Source organism: Stegastes partitus, unplaced genomic scaffold, assembly GCF_000690725.1.
Source record: "Stegastes partitus isolate 25-593 unplaced genomic scaffold, Stegastes_partitus-1.0.2 Scaffold1751, whole genome shotgun sequence".
In the NCBI taxonomy this organism is placed as follows: Eukaryota; Metazoa; Chordata; class Actinopteri; family Pomacentridae; genus Stegastes; species Stegastes partitus.
Window position 1 is genome coordinate 84,361 of NW_007579482.1, and position 20,953 is coordinate 105,313.

Sequence of the window (20,953 nt, forward strand, 5' to 3'; positions counted from 1 at the left end):
TTGAGGAACATTTTTTATTTATTTTGAAAAGGCCATGACTTAGAAACTTTGAGAAACTCTGGCATAAGCATTAAAGACAGGATAGATCTGGTATTGTCTAACTAAACATTTTCTACGTGATAGTACTGGCCTCTAGTCAGAGTGCTAAGCTCAGGTGTCTAATCATCACCATCCTCAACATATGACCGAGGAGTAAATAAAAAGCCATGCTAGGTTGATTTAGCCAAGATCAACTATTGAGCAGTAAAAGAACATTTCTCAGCTCGTACTGGGAATGGCTATATTTTGAAATAAAATGGTGATGTGATGAATTGAGTTCAGTTTCTTTTGAAGTGTAAGTTGATTTCCAGGAGTGCAAAAAGCTCTCACGCTATGGTTTAATTTGTTCTCACATCTTACTCTCTATGGAACTACGATGTCCATACACAGCCTCCAGTGTCACTGTACTTCACTGATTCTTTACACAAGCGACAAAACATGTTTCAAATTTTGATATATTTATTTTTTAACACCAACATAATTTTTTAAGTTCAGTTCAGTTTTATCTATATAATGCCAACTCACAACATGTGTCATTTCATAGCACTTCACACAGTAAGGCCAAGACCTTACCAATTCTACCAAGTGTGTGCATTTGTAGGTCTCAGCTAGCAATCCTGTGAAGGCATCGGGTTTTGGTTGAGTGTTTTTAAAATGAGCTGACAGAGGTTAGAACAGGGGTGTCCAATCCTGGTCCTTGAGGGCCACAATCCTGCATGTTTTAGATGTGTCCCTCTTCCAACACACCTGATTCACATGATCAGAATTATTATCAGGCATCTGCAGAGCTTAATGATGAGCTGATCCCTTGAATCAGGTGTGTTGGAAGAGGGAAACATCTAGAACATGCAGGACTGTGGCCCTCGAGGACCAGGATTGGACACCTCTGGGTTAGAAGGTTAGAAGGACCACCACACACTCGTGCAACATAAACATTTTATTCAGTGAAGTGCAATGTGATCGGCTGCATGGTTGGGGAGAAACCATGGTTAAGACTTAGCGCTCCCTTCGTAGGTGCACAGATACGTCCATATTGCTCGGCACATGATTGGCACACAATTCATCCAATCAGCAGCAACCATACCCCGGAAACAGAACCTCCCTACTGGTATTTCCTGCTCTCCGGCTGTTGATACTTTTCATTTGTTAGCTGCTGTGTGATGCATCTGCTGATATCTTACAGGGAGGATGTGATGACTATCAGTGCAAAACAGCCTCAGCAGAGCGGAGGTACGCTATGTGCCAGTGTGGTTAATTTTGTAAAACACCTTCATCAGAGCAGAAGCATGCTACGTATTCCTTCTATGTGATCTGGCATAACCTTGGTGTGTTCAGGGCCTGCGACTGCCGGGGGAAGCCGTTTGTGCTCCTTTTGAGCTGTAAAGTTGCCAGTTTCATATAAATAAGTGGAGAATCTCTCACAGGCCCAAACTAGAAACAAGGCACTCTTTCTCTGTCAGCACACTTCTCAGCGTCAGTCACTGTTCCGGATCAGTGGTTCTCAAACTTTCTGAGTCACGACCCCCAAGATAACAGAAGTTTGTGTTCGTGACCCCCCTGTTTGAATTTTTAAAATGGCATAAGTAAAAACTTTGTTGTTCACTCATTAATGTGTTAAAAATTAATGTGTTAATTCCACAGATTAGGCTCTTTACAGGAGACATTAATTTTCTTTTGAATTGATGAATGACTTGAATTTATTTCAAACAAATGAAAGGGAAAAAAAAACAAAAACAAAAGAAAATAATTTTAAAAAGAGCAAAATCTTGGGACCCCTATGGGGGTCCTGACCCCCCAGTTTCAGACCAGCAGCAACCCACTCAGCACATAGCTGCTTGTTTCACTGGTTTACATCATAGAATGCAAGAACGGCTGCAGTGGAGATGTTTTCTATTGGCAAAACAATTGTAGTTTGTTTGCTTGTTTGATTTTGCTTTTGTTTTTTTGTGTTTTTTTAAAAAATTCTAAACACCAAATGATGACACCATCACACTGAGGAGTATGAGGCATAATAAATAGTGTGCTAGTACACTAACTACATGCATAAACCTCAAATACCCCACTTGAACATGGGGTTGACTAAACTGCAGCTTGAAGTCAGTTGTCTGCAGTGGAAAATTCATTACAGGAATGTGATTAACATCACATAAAGAGGACGTACAACTGCATGAGAGTATCCACCAAGGAGTGTTTATTCATTAAAATGAACTTCTCTGATGTAGGTTCAAGGTGCCATATTTCCATGTTTACCACTAGATGTCCTCAAAGTTTTACTAAATGTAGTAACGATCTGTCGCTGTTGGAAGTGTCACAGCTAAACGTTCACTAAGCAGGAGTCACCAAAGCATTAATGCTGGATTATATGGAGAACTTTTCTTTTTCAAACTTTTCAAACCGGCGACCTTCTTGCTGTGAGGCAACGGTGCTAAACACCACCCCACCTTGGTCTATTTTGACTCTGATGAAGACGCACTAGGGTTGGAACGTTAGTCTGCAATAAAAGGTTTAGAATCAAGCAGCCCTCCTTTGTGTGGTTTGAAAAAGGGCTTTCATTTCCTATCTGTATTACGAAGAAGTCAGTATGGGAGAGGAACATAAAAGCTCAGCCAATATTGAAAGTCATTTTTAAAAATGACTAAGAAAGGTCATTGTACTCTGGCAGCTTTTTACACTGGTCATGCTTTTAGCCCTACAGTTGGGTCACGTAGGGAACATCCTCTGTAGACCCTTAGATAATAAAGGACAGTAGAAAACTACAGTGTTTTACCTCTTCTCCACGACTACCTTTGAGACTTAAACAGTCGATGTGCATGTCGTCCATAATCCTTATCATACTAAGTCCAGTGAATACATCAAGCTCATCATCCCCAGGACCTCCACTATTTTTGGCCGTAACTCTTTTGACTGGAACACTTTACCAAACACTCAAACCTGCAACTCTGACTCCGCTCATCACCTTCAAGCTTAAAATCCATCAGATTGTAGTTGACTGTTGCTCCTGCTGATCACGCTGGACTTTACTTACATACTTATATACACACACTTTCTTACACCTCGTGCACATCTTTTTTTCACTCGCATGCATACGCCCCCATGCTTCTTACTTGTTTACTTTTGTTCTATGTTGTGTTTATGTGTCTATTTGTGTCTGTAATTTACATGTGTATTCCTTCCTGCTGGTGCGTCTTGGTCAGCATAGGCGGCTACAGTGGCCATGGCCTCTCCTGGAATCTGATTGGTCCAAAAGATCCCAAAAGTCCTGAACAGTTAAGAAGAAGCCAAGTGAGGGTCAGACCAGTGACCCAGACAGGTTCCAGGGGGACAGTTCTGAGGACAGGCATCCAAAGCAGGACCAGTCCAGCAGCTGGAGCCCATCATCAGCACCAGAGCAGGACAGACAGACGTTCCTCAGAGCAAATGAAGAACATTTTTAATACAAAAGAGGAGAGCATTGTGTTTATGTGTGTATTTACATGTAGGTATCGTTGTAATGTACCGTGAGCCATCAGGCTGTTATTGACATCAGTCTTCACTGTGGATCAGTTTGAGTGTCATGAGCTGCTTTTGAAATAAGCAGTTATTGTACATTCCATGTTGTACAAGTATGTTCTGACCAGAAACCTTTTCCCAGATCATGTTTATTTTGTTTGATCTATTTAATCAGGTTACGTCTATATTTAGTCATACAGTGTGAGTACAAGTAAGGAACACTTCTTGAGAAATTGCTGTAGGCTACATCTACGAATACAGCAGTAATTGGGTTAAAAAAACACAGCCTTGGCCCCCCAAAAATAAAACCTAGAATCGCCACTGTTGGCCAGGTCATGTTTGCAAACGGTTCTGAAACATTTCTACCTGGTAGAATAAAGGTCAAATAAATAAATATAAATGAACATGGGTGTTTCACTTTATATATTCTAAGGAAAGCCACAGCAGTTCTCTATGTGACACGTAAAACATGTTAAACGTGGTTTCCAGATCACAGGACCCGCACACAGACAGCCGCTTCCTGTGGGGGATGCGCACCAGACTGCTGAGTGGTTTGGTTCGGTTTGTTCAAGGGTTCGTCTAAATGCGAAAAGAGCTTCATTCCTTGATCCAAAATCAAATTCAGGTCGCTCCAGTATTGTTGTATATGAGATCAACAAGTTCCTGAAATTGTGAATTAAACGCAAGTGGTTGTGGAAATTCTGACAATACAAATTAATAATAACTAAACTGGAATGTTGATCCAAAATCGCACCTTTGATCTGAAATAATAGTGTGACAGAAAAACACATCGAGAGTGTAATGAAGTACTTTTAACTGTCAGTATTTTTGCAGATTGTGACTGTAATCATCAAAGTGAAGTGTCACTAGAGTTACTATCAGTGCAGAGCAGAGAGGCTGCTAAAGGCTCACATCAGCCACATCAGATGACGGAGGTGGAACCAAACTCCAGGTCCATCAGGCGGCTGTCACCTGCAGCACCTGGTGCCCAGTGAGAGGCCCGGACACCGCCGCGCCATTTCCCTTTAAAGCCATCTGACCATTTAAACGATGATTTACACGGAGGACGGGGAGGTGCTGCTCGAAGCTGGACGGAGTTCAGCGTGGGAACCAAAGACAAGCAGACCGAGGTCCGCGTCAAGCTGCGCACAGATGAAACCACCTGACACGTCCTGGCTCCAAAGTAAAGGCTCCAAGTCCTGCAGCCACACTTATGGGTGTAATGATGGGTGCTACAAACCTGTTCCCAACCACTAACTAAACTTTGGGTGTGATATTTGGCAGGGAACAGTTAAAATTTGCTCAGCCAATGATGCAAATGACGCTGGAGATGGTAAATTCTGGCGGTAGTTCATCGCCATACTGAATATTGCTTTTATTCTGAAAGATACATCCGGAAGTATGTTCCATTTTTATTTTGTCCGCTCAGCAGCGGTATGTGAGAGACTACGGGAAGAGAAGAGACGGTGGACGTGAGGATCGAGTGAACCACTGGGTCGGTATCACACAGCATCTAAAGATAAATGTCGCTCAGTGTCCAAAGCTAGCGGTCGTCTGGGTCCCTCAGCTAGCTAGCTAGCTAGCCGAGCTACTGCCGTGTTCTCATTGTTTCTGTCTGTCTGTCTCCGGTGCTGTCAGGTGGCACAGACCTTTGGAGGACCGACGCCGTCTTCATAAAGCCAGACGATCTGCTGGATTTGGAAACCTTTCTGTTGCGGTGACAGCTAATTTAATCCGATACACCATGTCTGGACAGAGCATTACTGACAGGATAACTGCTGCTCAGCACAGTGTCACCGGCTCGGCGATCTCCAAAACTGTGTGCAAAGCGACCACGCATGAAGTCATGGGGCCGAAAAAGAAGCATTTGGACTGTAAGTAGCCTCTTCCTCTGTGCTGGTTAGTGGTGTAGTCTTCCCTTATTTCAGTTAAAGTCACACTGTGAATGCTGTCTGCGGCTCTGAGGCCTGCACATGGCGTTAAATGTACCGTTAAGTTGGACTGGTGTCCTGCTCAACACAAACCGTCCATTTCATCTCGGTTCGTCAAACGTTCCCATCACTGGACCGCTGTTAGCTCCGTGTTAGCAGCCTCTTGATGCTAACAGGGTAATGTGGAGGTTTTAGCATTTACCTTTGAAATGATTAACCACAGTGTCTGGGCGTTTATTCTGACATTAGAGTCAACAGTTTAACCCGAGCAGGAAGCTGTGCTGGTTTGTAGACATTTTTTCTATCCGCAGGTGCAGCAGCATTGACACAGTAGTCCACAATGATAGATAGATAGATAGATACATAGATAGATAGATAGATAGATAGATAGATAGATAGACACTAAATTAATCCCAGGGGAAATGGGATATGTCAGTAAAAAGTCCTAATAAAACAGTGGTGGCAGCTATGTGCTGGTGAAACAGTCCCAGACACCAGCGCTTCTCATGAACTGATTCATGTGTAGTGGTTTAATCTGTTCACCACTTATTGCTGTTCAAATTTGTATTCTGTGGCTCTTGTGCTCTGTCTCACACACACATCGAAAACACACCAAGCAGTGACCTCCAGGCCTGAAACTGAAGCCAACTAGAAAATGCCAAAAAATAAAAAATGCAGTTCCTTGACTGGTCAAATGAGGCTGTGGACGCCTGCAGACCCCAACGTTAAAATGGCCAAATCTATAGTAAAAATTAACATGTTGACCACCTGGGGAAAAAAAACGTCTGTGGTCTCAATAGATCTTTTCCTTCTTCATGACAACTGTACCGGGGTTGAGTTTCTATGTTAACTGCTTAAAAAGTTAAGCGTACCCCGTAGACATTTATCTGGCCCACCTCAGCTCTGCTCACACTTCATCTCTGTTCATTTGTTGAGCGTTAGGAGGAGTTCATTACTACCAAGATGGCAATTGTCAGAACCGCCGTATAAAATCACTCTTAAGGAAACCTGTGGCTGATTCCAACACATCGTTATATACAGTCAGCACAGTGGACCCGTATGTAGATAGCACCTCCTCTCCGTGCACACGCGACATGAAAACATGCACGGACGAAGGGTTGCTGTTGGCATTTGGATTCAGAGAAGACATCAAGCTGAATTCCTGGGTAGAATCATTTTCCACTGAGGTGTTTGTCATCAGGGGTAGACCATCTTAGGTTTTGGTCTTGTAAATGAAAGAAGAAACTCCTAGCACTAGAACTTGGTAGAACTTTGATCGACAAACTGCAAACATACAATACACTGACTGTGGTCATTGCAGTTTAATTTTGAATAGAAACTATATTGCTGACGTATTCTCATGTCAGATATTTGTAGTTTGATTGATAGCATGATCAACAGCAAAAGTCCTGTTTAATTAGTATTTATAAGAAACTGGTGAGTAGATTGCATGTGTTACGTCACCCTGCTGTGTTCTGTTGAATTAACTGGCTTAGCAACAGATAGCAGTGCGTATTGCAGGTCGTGTGGTGTGGAATCCATGTTCATTTACCTCCTATTTTAAGCCTAGATTGAGCAAGAAGCGGCATGTTTAGTGCTGGAGAGTTTGGGTTTCATATAACCGCATCCTTAAACTGATGGAGTACGCAGTAGGGGTTGACCGATATGTTTTTTTCAGGGCCGATGTCTATTGATTAGTTGAAATCAAGAAAGGTATATAACCGATATTTGGAACCAGGATACACTGAATGTTATAAATTGGCAGGATTTGATGGCAGGGAACCTTTCATTCATTCATTCATTTGGTTACTTTATTTTTCATGATTACTATAACTGAATACGAGGTGTGTCAGAAAAGTTTCAGGACTGGTGTCACAAAAGATATATTTCAAATCCAAACTATAAGTTTTCCCCTTCCAAGTAATCCCCATGGAGTATAACACACTTTCCCAGGCTTCTCTGCTGCCATGCACTCCTGGAAGGATTCTTCCTTCGTGCTGGTTGATGGTCTGAAGGGGGAAACTCCTAGTTTGTAGTTTGGGTTTGAAATATGTCTTTTGTGACACCAGTCCTGGAACTTTTCTGACACACCTCATATGTAAAACAGAAATCCTGTTTACTTTAAGATGGTTGCTCAGTTTGTCTCCTACAGTTCCATCTGCTGTTTTCTCTGTTTTGTTAATCTGTGTCCCAACACTTTCATAGCCCACTAAGGTCCATATCTTAAAGCCTGCCGTCTTATTGTTTTCCAGACACTGTTTCAGGGTAATCTGTATCTGCCTCTTCACTTAGATCCTGGCCGTCAGTGCAGCCTTTGTTACTGTGAAAGCAGCCAATGTCCTGATTTGCGGTTATGGTTGTGCTTCTTGTTTATTTTTGCAGGTTGTGTCTCTTTTAGAGATCTATCAGTCATTTGGAGCCGACTGTAAAAGTTCATGTGACTTTCGATAAATGTTTCAGTTCTCCAGATGCAGTTAGCCATCGGCTAAAAGCCACAGCAGACCTCTCAGTGGTATCAGTCGCCTAGCACCATTTGTAAACCACGTTCCAGCTGTACTGATACCAAAATGTGAATAATTGTGGCATTTTCCGTGTAGCAGTGAAGCTGGGCATGCTTGTTGAAGATTGTGGGTTTTTTTGCAGCTTCAGCAACATCTGCTGCCTCACCTTTCACACACTGCTCCGCTAATTCACCGGAGCATTCACAATCTGTCATAGTGCTTGTCAATCCCAGTCTGTAATCAGTGGCTTTCAGTGATTTGCTGTTACTCATGCCGTGTAACAGCCAATCAGATAGCACTTTGGGCGCAACTTTGCTTCAGACCACAGACTGACTGAGAGAGAGAGCCGGCTGCATCACAGCCAAAGCGATAATTGGTCAATAGTAATTACGATACCAGTAATCTGAAAAATGGCCCATAATGACCTCAATAATCGGCTGATAAACAGTCACATCCTAGTGTGCAGTATACAGTCCCAGTGACCTTCCTGATTCCGTACAACCAGGTCATGCGTATGTTCTGTTGATTTGCTAAACTGAAGCCTCTTGTTGTGGAAGTGATCTGGAAACCCTCCGGCTACCAGGAATCTCACTTTAGGTTTGAGGTATGTAAAGAGGGCTGAAGGGGGCACTTGTGTTTCCTGACCAGCCAGATAGTGCTCCGATATGTCTCGCTGGATTAAGGTGAGATATGACCGTCTGTACCATCTAAAATGAGTTTGCTGAGCTACAGTTCACATTCTGTGACACTGACATGTTAGATACACTCAGCCACATCACTTTAAAGAGACTCTGCAGTTAGCAAGTAGGGAAAAGTAATGGGTGCTTGTTTAAAATGTGAAATGACTTCTGGGAAAATTTGCACCAGTGTGTTTACTGCAATGTACGCCCCAGTAGTGTGTATGAAACTACAAACTGCTGGATATGTGGACTTTGTAGGTCCCTAGTGGAGGTATTTCCTCCACTGAGAGTTTCTGTTAAGCAGCAGGCAGCAATTCAGTTTTTTCTTTTTGTATGTGCCATTATTACCCCTTTTCCACCAAAGTGGTTCCAGTGCTAGTTCCGTGCTAGTGCCCGACTTAGCACCACCAACACTTTGCTGGGCCAGAGCTAAGCACCGAGTACGTCAGGGGCTGGGGGCGGGGTTATCATGACCAACGAGACTGATGAATGCAACGCACAGGTGGTGATTTGTGTCGTTTTTCACCAGGACGTCTCTGTTCTGATCGCTGATGTATTGGAATGATTCTTGGGACACACGGACGTTTTGCACAAACTGTCGCGTGCTAATCCAGTACAATTGTGTCCCACCAGCAGCACCACAGTGTTGGAAAACAGTACTTTTATAACTTTGGTGTACTTTATTAAGACATGTCTGGTACCATCACTATTAGGGTTGGACCCGAATAACCGAACAGCCGACTATTCTTCCGCTGTGCTGGAATCGAGATATCAGTTTTGATCTCCGAATATGATACGGCACAATAAGATCTTTAAGGTAAAATGGAGTTTGGTCATTGAAGAGGCAGTTTGTAGCTTTTCAATAAATCTTTAATACATTGTCGTTATAAAAACTGCATTTTGTGATTTGTAGGCTATCTCTGTCTAATATTAAATAAATATAAATATTACTTTAATGATCTGTAACATTAAGGTGTGAGAAATATGCAAAACTAGAAGATATATATATTTATTTTTTACTTTGGTAAGTAACTGAGGAAAATATAGAACTTTTTAGAGACGTTTCATTTTTTGAGATGCGCTGGTCTGTTTAGCTGGTATGTTTCCACCATGAGGACGTTAATGATTAAGAATACTATTTAAACAGAGGGCAAAGTTTCAAACCTAAGCTGAGCTGTTTTTGTGTCGTGTGTTGCAAAAGACTGTGTATGGTGACTGACTGAACATATTGTAGGAAAGAGACCTGGGAGGAGAATGAGTGGAGAAAGCTTCCTGCTTCTCACCTTGAGCCCATCCAGTTGCTTGTTGTCCATTGAGTGACAGTCTCACCCACACCCCTGGCATACATGCAAATCCATATGAAGTAAAGCTCTGGAGCATTGCAAGATCTTATTCATGCCTCGCGTGTTTTGATGACTGGATTGTGGTTCCGTTTTCCTCTGGTTCTGTATCAAATAACTCTCAGCACTCGCATGGCCAGTGGTGCACGTTGACATGGCTAGCTGTGGTCAGACGCTGTTTCTCTTTAGAAGCACGTGACATGGGAACTTGGGTTTGCTGACTTGCTGAAGTTGTGGATGTCACGTTGGTTTCTAAAAGACATTCAAGTAAATGTGCAGATAATTTACTATAAATGAGACGATAAAATGGGGCTGCAAGGTGGCTCGGTGGTTAGCACCGGTTCACGTCCTGGTGAGGACACCCAGGATCTTTCTGCGTGGAGTCTCCATGTTCTCCCCGTACAGCGTGGGTTCTCTTCAGGTTCTCTGGCTTCCTCCCACCCAGTCCAAAAACACGCTGAGGTTAATTGGTGATTCTAAATTGTCCGTAGGTGTGAATGTGAGTGTGCTTGGTTGTCTGTCTCTAAGTGTAGCCCTGTGATAGACTGGTGACCTTCACCCTAAGTCAGCTGGGATAGACTCCAGCCCCCCACAACCCTCGTGAGGATGAGACAATAAAGCAGACAATAAAATGTTTAGAGCAGATGATTTAAAGACCTTATGAAATTACATTTTCTGAATATGTTACCGCTGTAAGTTTTACTCAAACAGGAATTTATGTTGTGGAGTAATTCAGGCCTTGTATTGAAGTGGATCGCAATCTGAGAGTCTAGATTGTTCAACACTTTCATAAGTTTTATTGCCCTGCCAGTACGACTTGCATCTGCTGGTGCAGCATGAACGCGTATTGAATTAGTGGAGGAAGGGTGCTCTTCTCAATATTTAATGTTGGAGGAGTCATTAGATAACAAAATAGTGAAAGAAGTGCTTTGCAGTAAGTGTTTTATTTTCTTGATCTCACTGATGTTACGACATCTTGGCTTCACAACAGCAGTGATGGCGGTAGGAGGGACCTCAGCTGTGTCTGTCTGCTTCATCTGAGGCATAATGACTTCTGTTAACTCAACTTTATTTATAAAACACTTTAACGCAACAAAAGTCGAAACAAAGTGCTGAACACGAAATATAAAACCATTTTTAAAACATCTAAAATGCAAAATGCAATAAAATTATAATAAAATCATTAAGGCACAATAAGAACAGTAAAAACAATAAAACAGGAGTCTCATGCCGGGTCGAAGGCCAGGGCATAAAATGAGTTTTCAGACAGCTTTTAGAAATGAACAGTGATGATGCTTCTCTAAGAATTCCAGAGCCTTGGAGCTGCGACTGCAGAGGCTCTGTTAAGTGTAACGCTACTCAGAACTCACACTGACTGCAGTGGGATAAAGTGACAGGCTGCACGAGATCCCACACACACCTCAAACAACCTGCCATGATGCAGTTGCTCTGACAGGCCACCAGAGCTCACAGCATGTAGTGGAGAACACACACCTATCTGTCACCTGATGCTTTGAAGATGCCACTCAAACCTTTTGATTTATCAGGATTTGTCTGGACACATATTGCTCCGTCAAAATATTTCCTGCAAATACTTGAACCCCTAGCCTGTCACGCTTTAAGACGGATTCCCGCTAGCTCTGACCGGTATGGATGTAGTTTGAGCCGCGCCATGTGTGCCTTTGCTCACATCATGTTCAGACTAACTGGATTGTGAGGGGATAGACATTTCCTGAAGCAGGAAGTGTTTCTCTAGTTCCTACAGAAAGCTTTGGATCGCTAAGGGTAAACAGCCAACAGGAAATGATTACATAATCCTGCCCTTTCCCAGAGCACGGGGGATCTGAACTGATCAAATGTGAGATTGGCTCAGATACGTGTAATGGGTTTCCTGGTAATTATGCTGCTAATTACAAGCACGCAAGATTCCAGCGGCCGAATTTGGCCACTGGAATGTCGTTACCAACCTAAACATGTTCTAATGCTATCTCAAAGTTCCACAAGATGTGAGAACTGCTTTGCCGTTATTCAAGGAAAAGAGCACAATGAGCAAAACTAGAAGAAATTAAGGCTTGAATTAAAGTGCTGACTAGCATGTCAAAAAGCAGCAGTTTGTACTACAAATCACGAATTAAACATCTCTGTGATACTTTGTGTGCTGCAAACTAGACCACAAAAAAAGCATTGCTGCTGGATGTGTTGTGGGTTCTGTTTATCCATCCGTCCATTATCTATACACGGCTTTATCCTCTGTAGGGTCGCGGTGGGATGGAGCCTATCCCAGCTGATTAGGATGAAGGCGGTTTCCGTTTAATGAAACTTTTATTTTAGTAGTTACACTTTTATTTCATATAAATAAATAGGTTTTTAATTTCAAATATGGTATATATAATATGTAATATATAAGCGAATCTTCTACACGAACACAAATTTATGGAAAAACCTGAACCCTTGAACTCGACAGTGAAGGGATGTAGTTGCTCTGTTATGTTGTGGGCAGCAGTTTCTAGCAGGTTTGTGCTCATTTGTACTAAATATTCATGGGATCAAGTAGATCCGAGGTTGTTTTTGAGTGATCATCTTTAAAGAACCATTTTTATGCTGATGGGAGCGTTCTCTTCCAGCATGATGGTGTCCCCATCTTTCATGCTTGACGGGTCACTGAATGGTTTGATATGACAATGATGTGAGTCAGATGCTTTGGTCTTCACCATTGCTAGTGCTCAAACCAGTTAAATGCTGGGAGGCTTTGGGCCAATGTGGTAGTGCCCTCCACCGTTATCATCAAAAAAGGTGGAAGAATGTTTCTACATCCCTCCATTAGGGTCTCAGAGACTTAAAAAATCAATGCCAAGGTGCATTAAAGCTGGTCTGACATGAACACCCAACACCTTGCAAGACCTTTTTTGATTTCTGACCATCCTGTGGTTTTCATGATCGTTTACATCATGTGGTTATTAGTAATGTTCTTGATAGAAGAGAGTAACTATATGATGACATAGGCGTTGGGAAAGAAACGTCTCACCGCTTTTGTTTTTGCTGTTGATTCATGCGAGGCAGCAATGTCTTTCTTCATCGTGCCACTTTATAGAAAAATCTGCTGCCATAGCTGAATTACTTAGAAGTCTCCTACTCTACGATCTAAGCCAAATTCCTTACAGCTTGTCACCTGCAGCATGCACAATAAAAGTGTAGCTGAAACAAAAATGTGTTTTTTTTTCCAGTATGTGTTAAATTTCCCCATGATTTTTGTAAATCCGTTGCGCAGTAGCAGCTTTGTCCTACTTCCTCTTTGCAAAAGAGTTGACTCATCATTTCTCTGTATCAGCTCCATGCGACCTTCCATCTTTTCATGCTACCCTTTTAGGAAATCCTCCATGGACACGTAATCTGAGAAACGTGCATCTTACAACTAGGTTCTTCCACATATATTGTTCTGTGTGAACTTCTGTTGTTTTAGTCTCAGCATCCATGCACATGAAACCCAGACACGTGCACATGATACGAGCCGACAGAACAGGATGTGCGGGCAGAAAAAAAACATGCTTGCATTTCTGCTCCATGTGCACAAATGTGGCACAGGACTGTAACAAGCACTTGCTCAATCCTCCCGATGTACTTGCAGTTGCTCAACATTTGCTCTCTCATCAAGTTGACTTTTGGTACTTTGGATTTGGGACAGTGGCTGATAACTTCTGTGATCCGTCTGTTTTGACACCAAGTCTCTGGCCTTGTGACAGTAGTGAAAGAAATACTCAGGCTTGTTGTAGAGCCAGTGGAGAACTGCTTTTTGGCATGTTGGACAAGTAATTATTTTCACTTTGCTGTGACTGAGGGAATTCTTCATTTCTCTATCCAGCTGTGGGGACCTCCAGGGTCCAACATATTGGATAAACAGAAGCTGTCAGTGTTCAACAGTATTTTGGTCAATCAGTCATTTGATGGGATGTCAGTACTCATATATGCAAAGGGGAGGAGTTCTCAACCACTGTTCCTTCACAGTCTTAAGCACTTGTGAGTCTGTGGGGAGGATCAAGCAAGTCTCAGTCACATGCTTGCAATAAATGTGTGTTCTTATGCAGCACTTTCCTACCTTAGTGGTACTCAAAGCACTTTACAATGTGTTTCTACTCAGACATGTTTGTAGTTGGTGGACTAGAGTGAAACATTTAGAACTACAGACACATGCTGGCTATTCAGAATCAGTGCAGGACAGCGCAGCAGCCCACAGACTGTGTGTGGGCTCTAAAGCTCCTTGTTATAATGCATTAATTAACATTTCATAATGTGCGAAAGGGCAACAATAGTATGTTGTTGTCTTATCTGGCACGCTGCATTTCAGGAGTTTTGTTCAGATACTGCAAATGTATTTGACAGAAGTTTTGTTAATGTTGCAAGAATTAAGTTTTTTTTTTTTTTCAGTTCTCGGCCCCCTCCTCTTCATCCTCTACATGCTCCGCCTTGGCCACTTATCCACTTTCACTGTTTTGCTGATGACATCCAGCTCTATGTCTCCACCAGAACAGTCCCCACTGTCACTCATTCGACACTCACCAACTGCATCACAGAAGTAAAGTCATGGCTGCAAACAAACGTACTCAAAGTGAACTGTAACAAATCAGAAATCATCAGAATGGGTCCGAAAGCCCTCAACAAATCCACCCACAGCTTTTCTCTCACCATTGACAGCTCCACTGTGCTCGCTTCCCCTCACATCAGACATCTAGGCACATCACTTAAACAGCCTTCTTCCACCTCAGAAAAATTGCCCGCCGCCATCCCGCCCCTATTCAGCTACAGAAACTCTCATCCAAGCTGCAGCAGTCTTCTTCACGGTACATCATCCAAATCCCTCAAGAAACTTCAGTACATCCAAAATTCGGCTGCCCGCCTGCTCACCCACTCCCTCACCCGTGATCACATCCCCCATCGAATCCACTTCAAAATCCTCCTGATCACCTACGAAGCTCTCCGTAACCTGGCTCCCCTCGACCAGAGTGAACTCCTCCACTGGCACACGGACAGCCGAACCCTCCGCTCTGGTTTTACACGTATGACAGATTGTTTGGTTTCAGATTTAAGCAGCAGTCTCTTCACTGTCGTTGTCCACAGCAAAAATAACTGAACTCAAGTCATGAACTCTTCTTTGTAGCCCAACAGGCTTAACTAATTGTTTGTATTTCAGGATATTTCTTTCTGTTACACATTGATAAACATTTGGATAGTGCTTTTTAAATCTTCACCACAGCACCATTTTTCTGGTTCTTGTACAGAAGCCTGAAGCTCTGAGCCTTGAACAAATATTGTCAGTTATTTGAAACCTGCTTACCCAACACATAAAACCATTTTAAAACAAAAAACAATCACACTAGCAACTACAGGAAAGGAAGAGCAGCTCCAAAGGATAGGTTATTAGTTACAGATAGGTTTATCATCTGTGCATTGGCAGTTTAAGGACTTTTTAAAGACAGGCTTGGCACGACAGTATAAACACTTTTAGTAGAATGCTTACGTATTTGCTGTTCAGGCTCTGGTGTACTAAACATGTGAGAATCAACACTTGCAGCAGCAGTGGCTCTCTCGCTTACAGGGAAGGACAAGAGACTAGAAATTAATTTTGGATGAATTGTATACATCAGTATAACGTTGTCTGTATGTAAGACTTTTCCTGTTGCATCATTCACTTCAGTTTGTTCTGGATGTGATGAGTTGTTAAGTTGTGAGTGGCTTCAGTCACATATATTTCTTGTACTTGAACTTATAGGTTTTATTAGTAAGTGCTGCGGGCTGTCCTTCAGCGAAACAAGACTTTAGGAACACCAGTGAAAAAGTTGGTGGTTAGTTTGAATTCCACGCAGTTGTTTCAGTTAAATCTGAAAAGCCTTTTGTTGTGACATGGGTGGCCTATTGTGTATGTAAAAAGCAAAAAGTCTTTTGTGTGGCTCCCAACAAACATTGAGGATTCATAGACCACCCATGTAAACATACCACACCAGTGCCTGCTGTAGTTACTGTTGGCTGTTAACTGCTACGAGCTGTTTCAGTGGCTTACAGTGATATCTGTGATGCAGCTTTGTGGAGTGAGGTGGTTGGAAAGACGTTTTCAGTGTTACAGCAGTTGGAACAGACTATTGTTATTGATGCATTTTAGTGTCCTATTTGAAGTTGAACATCCAATTTATTTTCAGTGTTCAGTAAAAAACCAAAATATTCAAAATATAAACTTGCAGCACGGGTATAAAATGGAACGTATCTGTGTTACTCTTACTTTCACATCTTGAGTACTTGGCAGTGCCCGGAGAGGATTACTCGTCACTTAATAGAAGAAAAAATTCACTTAAATATTTATTTACATTATCTGCCAAGACTCTCTTCAGTATCTGATGCCTATGAATATTGAACAGCTGGGAACCGTGTCAACAGTTATTGTGTCATATGATTTTCTGCAAAGGACAAAATGAAGACATTCGTTTGGCATACTGTAAAATATCAGGCAGGACATTTGTGGAGTTAGCTGATCTTGTTCTGTTTGTGAAAATCCATCCATCCATTATCTATACATAATATGTAGAGTTTCCTCATTAAAAGGTCTAAATACGATTAGACGTATATTTACATGATCCCAGAGAAATGCCGTTGGTCAGTGCCATAATGTCTCCTTGTGAACACGGGATGATGTTTTTCCTGATTCTGTCATTGCACACTCATAATGGATCAACATTATTGTAGTGTGATTGTTCTGACTGCGGTGGGCCACATAACTGTAGCTACTTTAGCTGTATGGATACTCACCTTATGGTAAGTTAGAAATGAACGTTAACATTCAAGGTTCTTGTGGCTATTTCATCAGCTGGTTTGTCATAATGTAAATAAACATGACTAAATGTAATGCAGCTTAATTCATGAAGTCATCAGTAAAAGTTTGCTATTTGAACATCGTGGTTGGTTGAACTCTTCATCGTCTCTTGTTCTATGTATTCATTTTCTGTTAAGTGGGATCTCTAGGAATGTGACAACTTGTGTTACAACTTAAGAACAAAGTGAAGTAATTTTCCCAATCCAGAGCACCAAATGGTAAAAACTTCTATTGTAGCAGAAGTTTTCATTACGGATGGGGCAAAGATTAAAAAACAGTGACACCATAGATGAAGTTCAATGCACACAGCGCTGAGAGAGGGTTCTGTCTGTGTGAAGATATATGGGCGGTCTGATAAGGTCTGGCCTCTTTGATGGAAAGCAGAACCAGAAGGCATTTGTTTTCACTTCAGGCCAGATGGTTGTGGCATTCTGCGGTGGGGATGTATGTCCCGCCAGTTCACTAATCAGAGGCGTGCTCACTCTTCAGAAGTCTCGGGTAGTAAATGTAAATCCTCAGTAACGCCGTGAATATGTCGTAATCTTACTTTCTCAAGTTAACTCTTATCACCTTCTCTGAATTTTTTAAAATTTATTTGGACTTTATATCCATTAAACTGTTTTATTTGTTAAATCTGTAGCAAGCACCTAATCAGAGGTGGTGGTAATGACGATAGCATACCTTAGTGTTGTACAACCGTTTGTTTGTCCTGAAAGTACCTGTTTACCTAAACTCTGACTCACCAGCATTTCGCTGCCCTCCGGTAAGTTATCGATTGCAAGTTGTTATGAAAAGGAGCAGATGAAAGGCAGTAAGGAAGCCGTACGGTGAAAATCTGTGCTTTCACTCAACAGCAAACTCGATTGCTTCCCCTGAGGTGATAAGCTTTAATTACCCCGATACAATCCTGGCTCATCGCTCCCCCTCCTCACCCTTGCCTCTCTCTCTCTCTTTCTCATCCCTCAGACTTGATTCAGTGCACAAATGAGATGAATGTGAACATCCCTCAGCTGGCTGACACACTGTTTGAGAGGACCACCAACACCAGCTGGGTGGTTGTCTTCAAGTCCCTCACCACCACACACCATCTGATGGTCTACAGCAACGAGGTCAGCGCCTACATACAGACAGTTCTCTGCCTTTGCTGATTTTTTTTTGGGGAATGTCAATATGAATTTAAAGAGTTTTTGTACAACAGCCTGCAAGAAAAAGTTTGTGAAGCCTTTGAAATTGCCATGATTTTATCTCACACCTGCAGACAAATACGATCTGACTGAACTAGTAACACACACATGGTTGTTATGTCTTTATTGAACACACTGCATCGTCATTCTAGGCCAGGCTGGAAAAAGTTTGTGAATGTCTACTAATGACTTCTCCTAAAGCTACTTCAAGTCAGGTGTTTTTTTTTTTCTTTCTTTTTTTCCACCCCATCGGAGCGCTCCGACGGGGTGGAAGTGGCCGGAACGCACAGGCAGTACTTAGCTGCTGATGCTAGTTTAGTTAGCGGTCACAGTTCTGTTTCTACCATCGATGGCGGCGGCGGCGGAGTGGCACATACGCTCCTCTGTTACCATCTGTCTTTACTTCCGCAAACACTGAGCACATTCACTGCATGTGATGTTCCACAATTTGCTAAATTCAAGAGTTGACTTTTTTCAGAATGCTGTTCATAGACTTCAGCTCAGCATTCAACACAATCATCCCCCAGCAGCTCATCAGAAAGCTGAGCCTGCTGGACCTGAACACCTCCCTCTGCAGCTGGATCCTGGACTTCCTGACTGAAAGACCCCAGTCAGTCCAGATCAGGAGCAGCACCTCCAACACCACCACACTGAGCACTGGGACCTCCCAGGGCTGCGTGTTCAGTCCGGCACTGTTCACTCTGCTGACTCACGACAGTGCAGCGATGCACAGTTCCAACTCCATCATAATGTTCGCTGATGACACGACCGTGGTGGGTCTCATCAGCAACAACGACGAGTCAGCCTGCAGAGAGGAGGTGCAGCAGCTAACGGACTGGTGCCGAGTCAACAAGCTGTCTCTGAATGTGGACAAGACTAAAGAGATGGTTGTGGACTTCAGCAGTAGACAAAGGGAGCATGCTCCACTCACCATCAATGGCTCCTCTGTGGAGATCGTCCAGAGCACCAAGTTCCTTGGTGTCCACCTGGTGGAGTCCCTCACTTGGTCCCTCAACACCAGCTCCATAGCAAAGGAAGCCCAGCAGCGCCTCTACTTCCTGCGGAGGCTGAGAAAAGCCCACCTCCCACCCCCCATACTGACAGTGTTCTACAGAGGGACTATGAGAGCATCCTGAGCAGCTGCATCACTGCCTGGTTTGGAAACTGCACCGTCTCAGACCGCAAGATCCTCCAGAGGACATTGAGAATAGCAGAAAAAAATCATCTTAGTGTCTGTCCCCTCCGTCAAGGACATCTACACCACACGCTGCACCTGAAAAGCCACCAGCATTGTTAGGACCCGACACACACTTCACACAAACTCCTTACACTCCTGCTGTCTGGCAGGAGGTTCAGAAACATGCAGGCCGGACTGCAACAGCTTCATCCCTCAAGCCATAAGACTGCTAAACGTTCAAGGACTGGACTAACACACAAACAAAAACACACACACTCACACACACACTCACACTCACTACCCTCATTGTGTTGTTGTTGTCCGTGTTGTATTGTCTCGTGTTCATATTGTACATGTTTGCACCACCTGTTCTTTATGTTGCACTACCTGTTTCCATATTTCTATTTTTATTTTATTTGATTGTATTTGATCTTTTTTGCACTCCATTCTTTGCACTACCACCTTAGCTCTGGATCTGGGAAACACGGTCTCATTTCACTGTGTCCTGTTCAGCTGTATCTGGTTGAAATGACAGTAAAGCTCTTTGGAACTTTGAACTTGAACTTTCCAGCCTGCCCTGGTAGTGAATACTCTGCATGTTCAATAAAAAAACATAAGAAGTACACCTGTTTGGTAGTTTGTTTTTAGAGTGTGTTTATCCACAATTTCACCTTAAATAAGATCAGACCACATTTTTATGTATGTAATTAATTCAGATTTTCTGGAAATTCCAAAGGTTTCACAAACATTTCTTCCCTACAGCTGTATCTGTAGATGTCTGAAGCCTGTGCGTTTACAACATATGGGATGTTGCATGGGGTGTGAGGTAGTAAGTTGTGCACTAGTGTTACATTCCCACAAGTAACGCTGTTACACAATAGCTGGCTGCTTCAAAACATCCACTTGCTTGTGCACAGTGCTTGTGCAGGCATCCAGAGTTCCTCATATGTTGTCTTTCTTTCAGAGATTTATACAGTATCTGGCCTCAAGGAACACGCTATTCAACCTCAGCAATTTCTTGGACAAAAGTGGCCTACAAGGTATAGTTTCACTTAGAACAAAATTCTCCATCATGTTTATGTGTGACATGGCATTTACTTTGACCTCCTTTTCTTTGTAAATCAGGCTACGATATGTCAACATTCATCAGACGGTATAGCCGCTACCTGAACGAGAAGGCCGTGTCCTACAGACAAGTTGCTTTTGACTTCACTAAAGTGAAGCGAGGGTAAGGATTACTTTCACTTCTTAGTTTTCACTCTAATTGACCAGAATGTGTTGATTATAAACCTCGGCCATAAAGCTTGAATTACCTGTTGTAGAAACCCGGCTTTGTTTGACACCCTTTGAAAGGAGACTGACAGGACTCAATAGTATTGAAAAATACCATTGCAGTACTTTTGTTTCCTACAAAATACTTTTTAACAGTTTTGTTAAAAGTTAGATAAGCACCTCAGATATATGTAGTAAAATTAGATTCCTAGTTTTTGCTTCACTTTATCATTTCCACGGCAAACACTTCCAAAGTGTGGATGTAGCTTCGTTTTGCAAACAAAATCTGTTTTTTGATGTATCTCCTTTTTTCAGTCGTTGTGGTGGACTTGGACATAGCGGGCCTAATGTGACTGATTATTTAGCATCTGATGCAGCGCAGCTGTAGTTTTTTTTTATCAGTTTTCCAGTGGTACTGTTGCAATGATGATCTGAAGCCTTGCACTACCTGTTTCCATATTTGGTCCCTCAATACCAGCTGATC

The 20,953-nt window shown here is 42.5% G+C and overlaps 1 protein-coding gene across 5 annotated transcripts in view; it reads left to right on the plus strand.

The window, feature by feature from the left end:
• The first annotated feature begins 4,954 nt into the window (after positions 1-4,954).
• The window catches only part of LOC103372414 (phosphatidylinositol-binding clathrin assembly protein-like), a 38,209-nt gene continuing 22,210 nt past the window's right edge, over positions 4,955-20,953 (plus strand). For all 5 annotated transcript variants that reach the window (XM_008302054.1, XM_008302050.1, XM_008302051.1 and 2 more), the window contains exons 1-5: positions 4,955-5,023; positions 5,167-5,402; positions 17,803-17,945; positions 20,162-20,237; positions 20,323-20,425. In XM_008302054.1, coding sequence (XP_008300276.1) covers positions 5,273-5,402; positions 17,803-17,945; positions 20,162-20,237; positions 20,323-20,425 — 452 coding nt within the window. In that variant the 5' untranslated portion in view covers positions 4,955-5,023; positions 5,167-5,272. The remainder of the gene's footprint in view (positions 5,024-5,166; positions 5,403-17,802; positions 17,946-20,161; positions 20,238-20,322; positions 20,426-20,953) is intronic.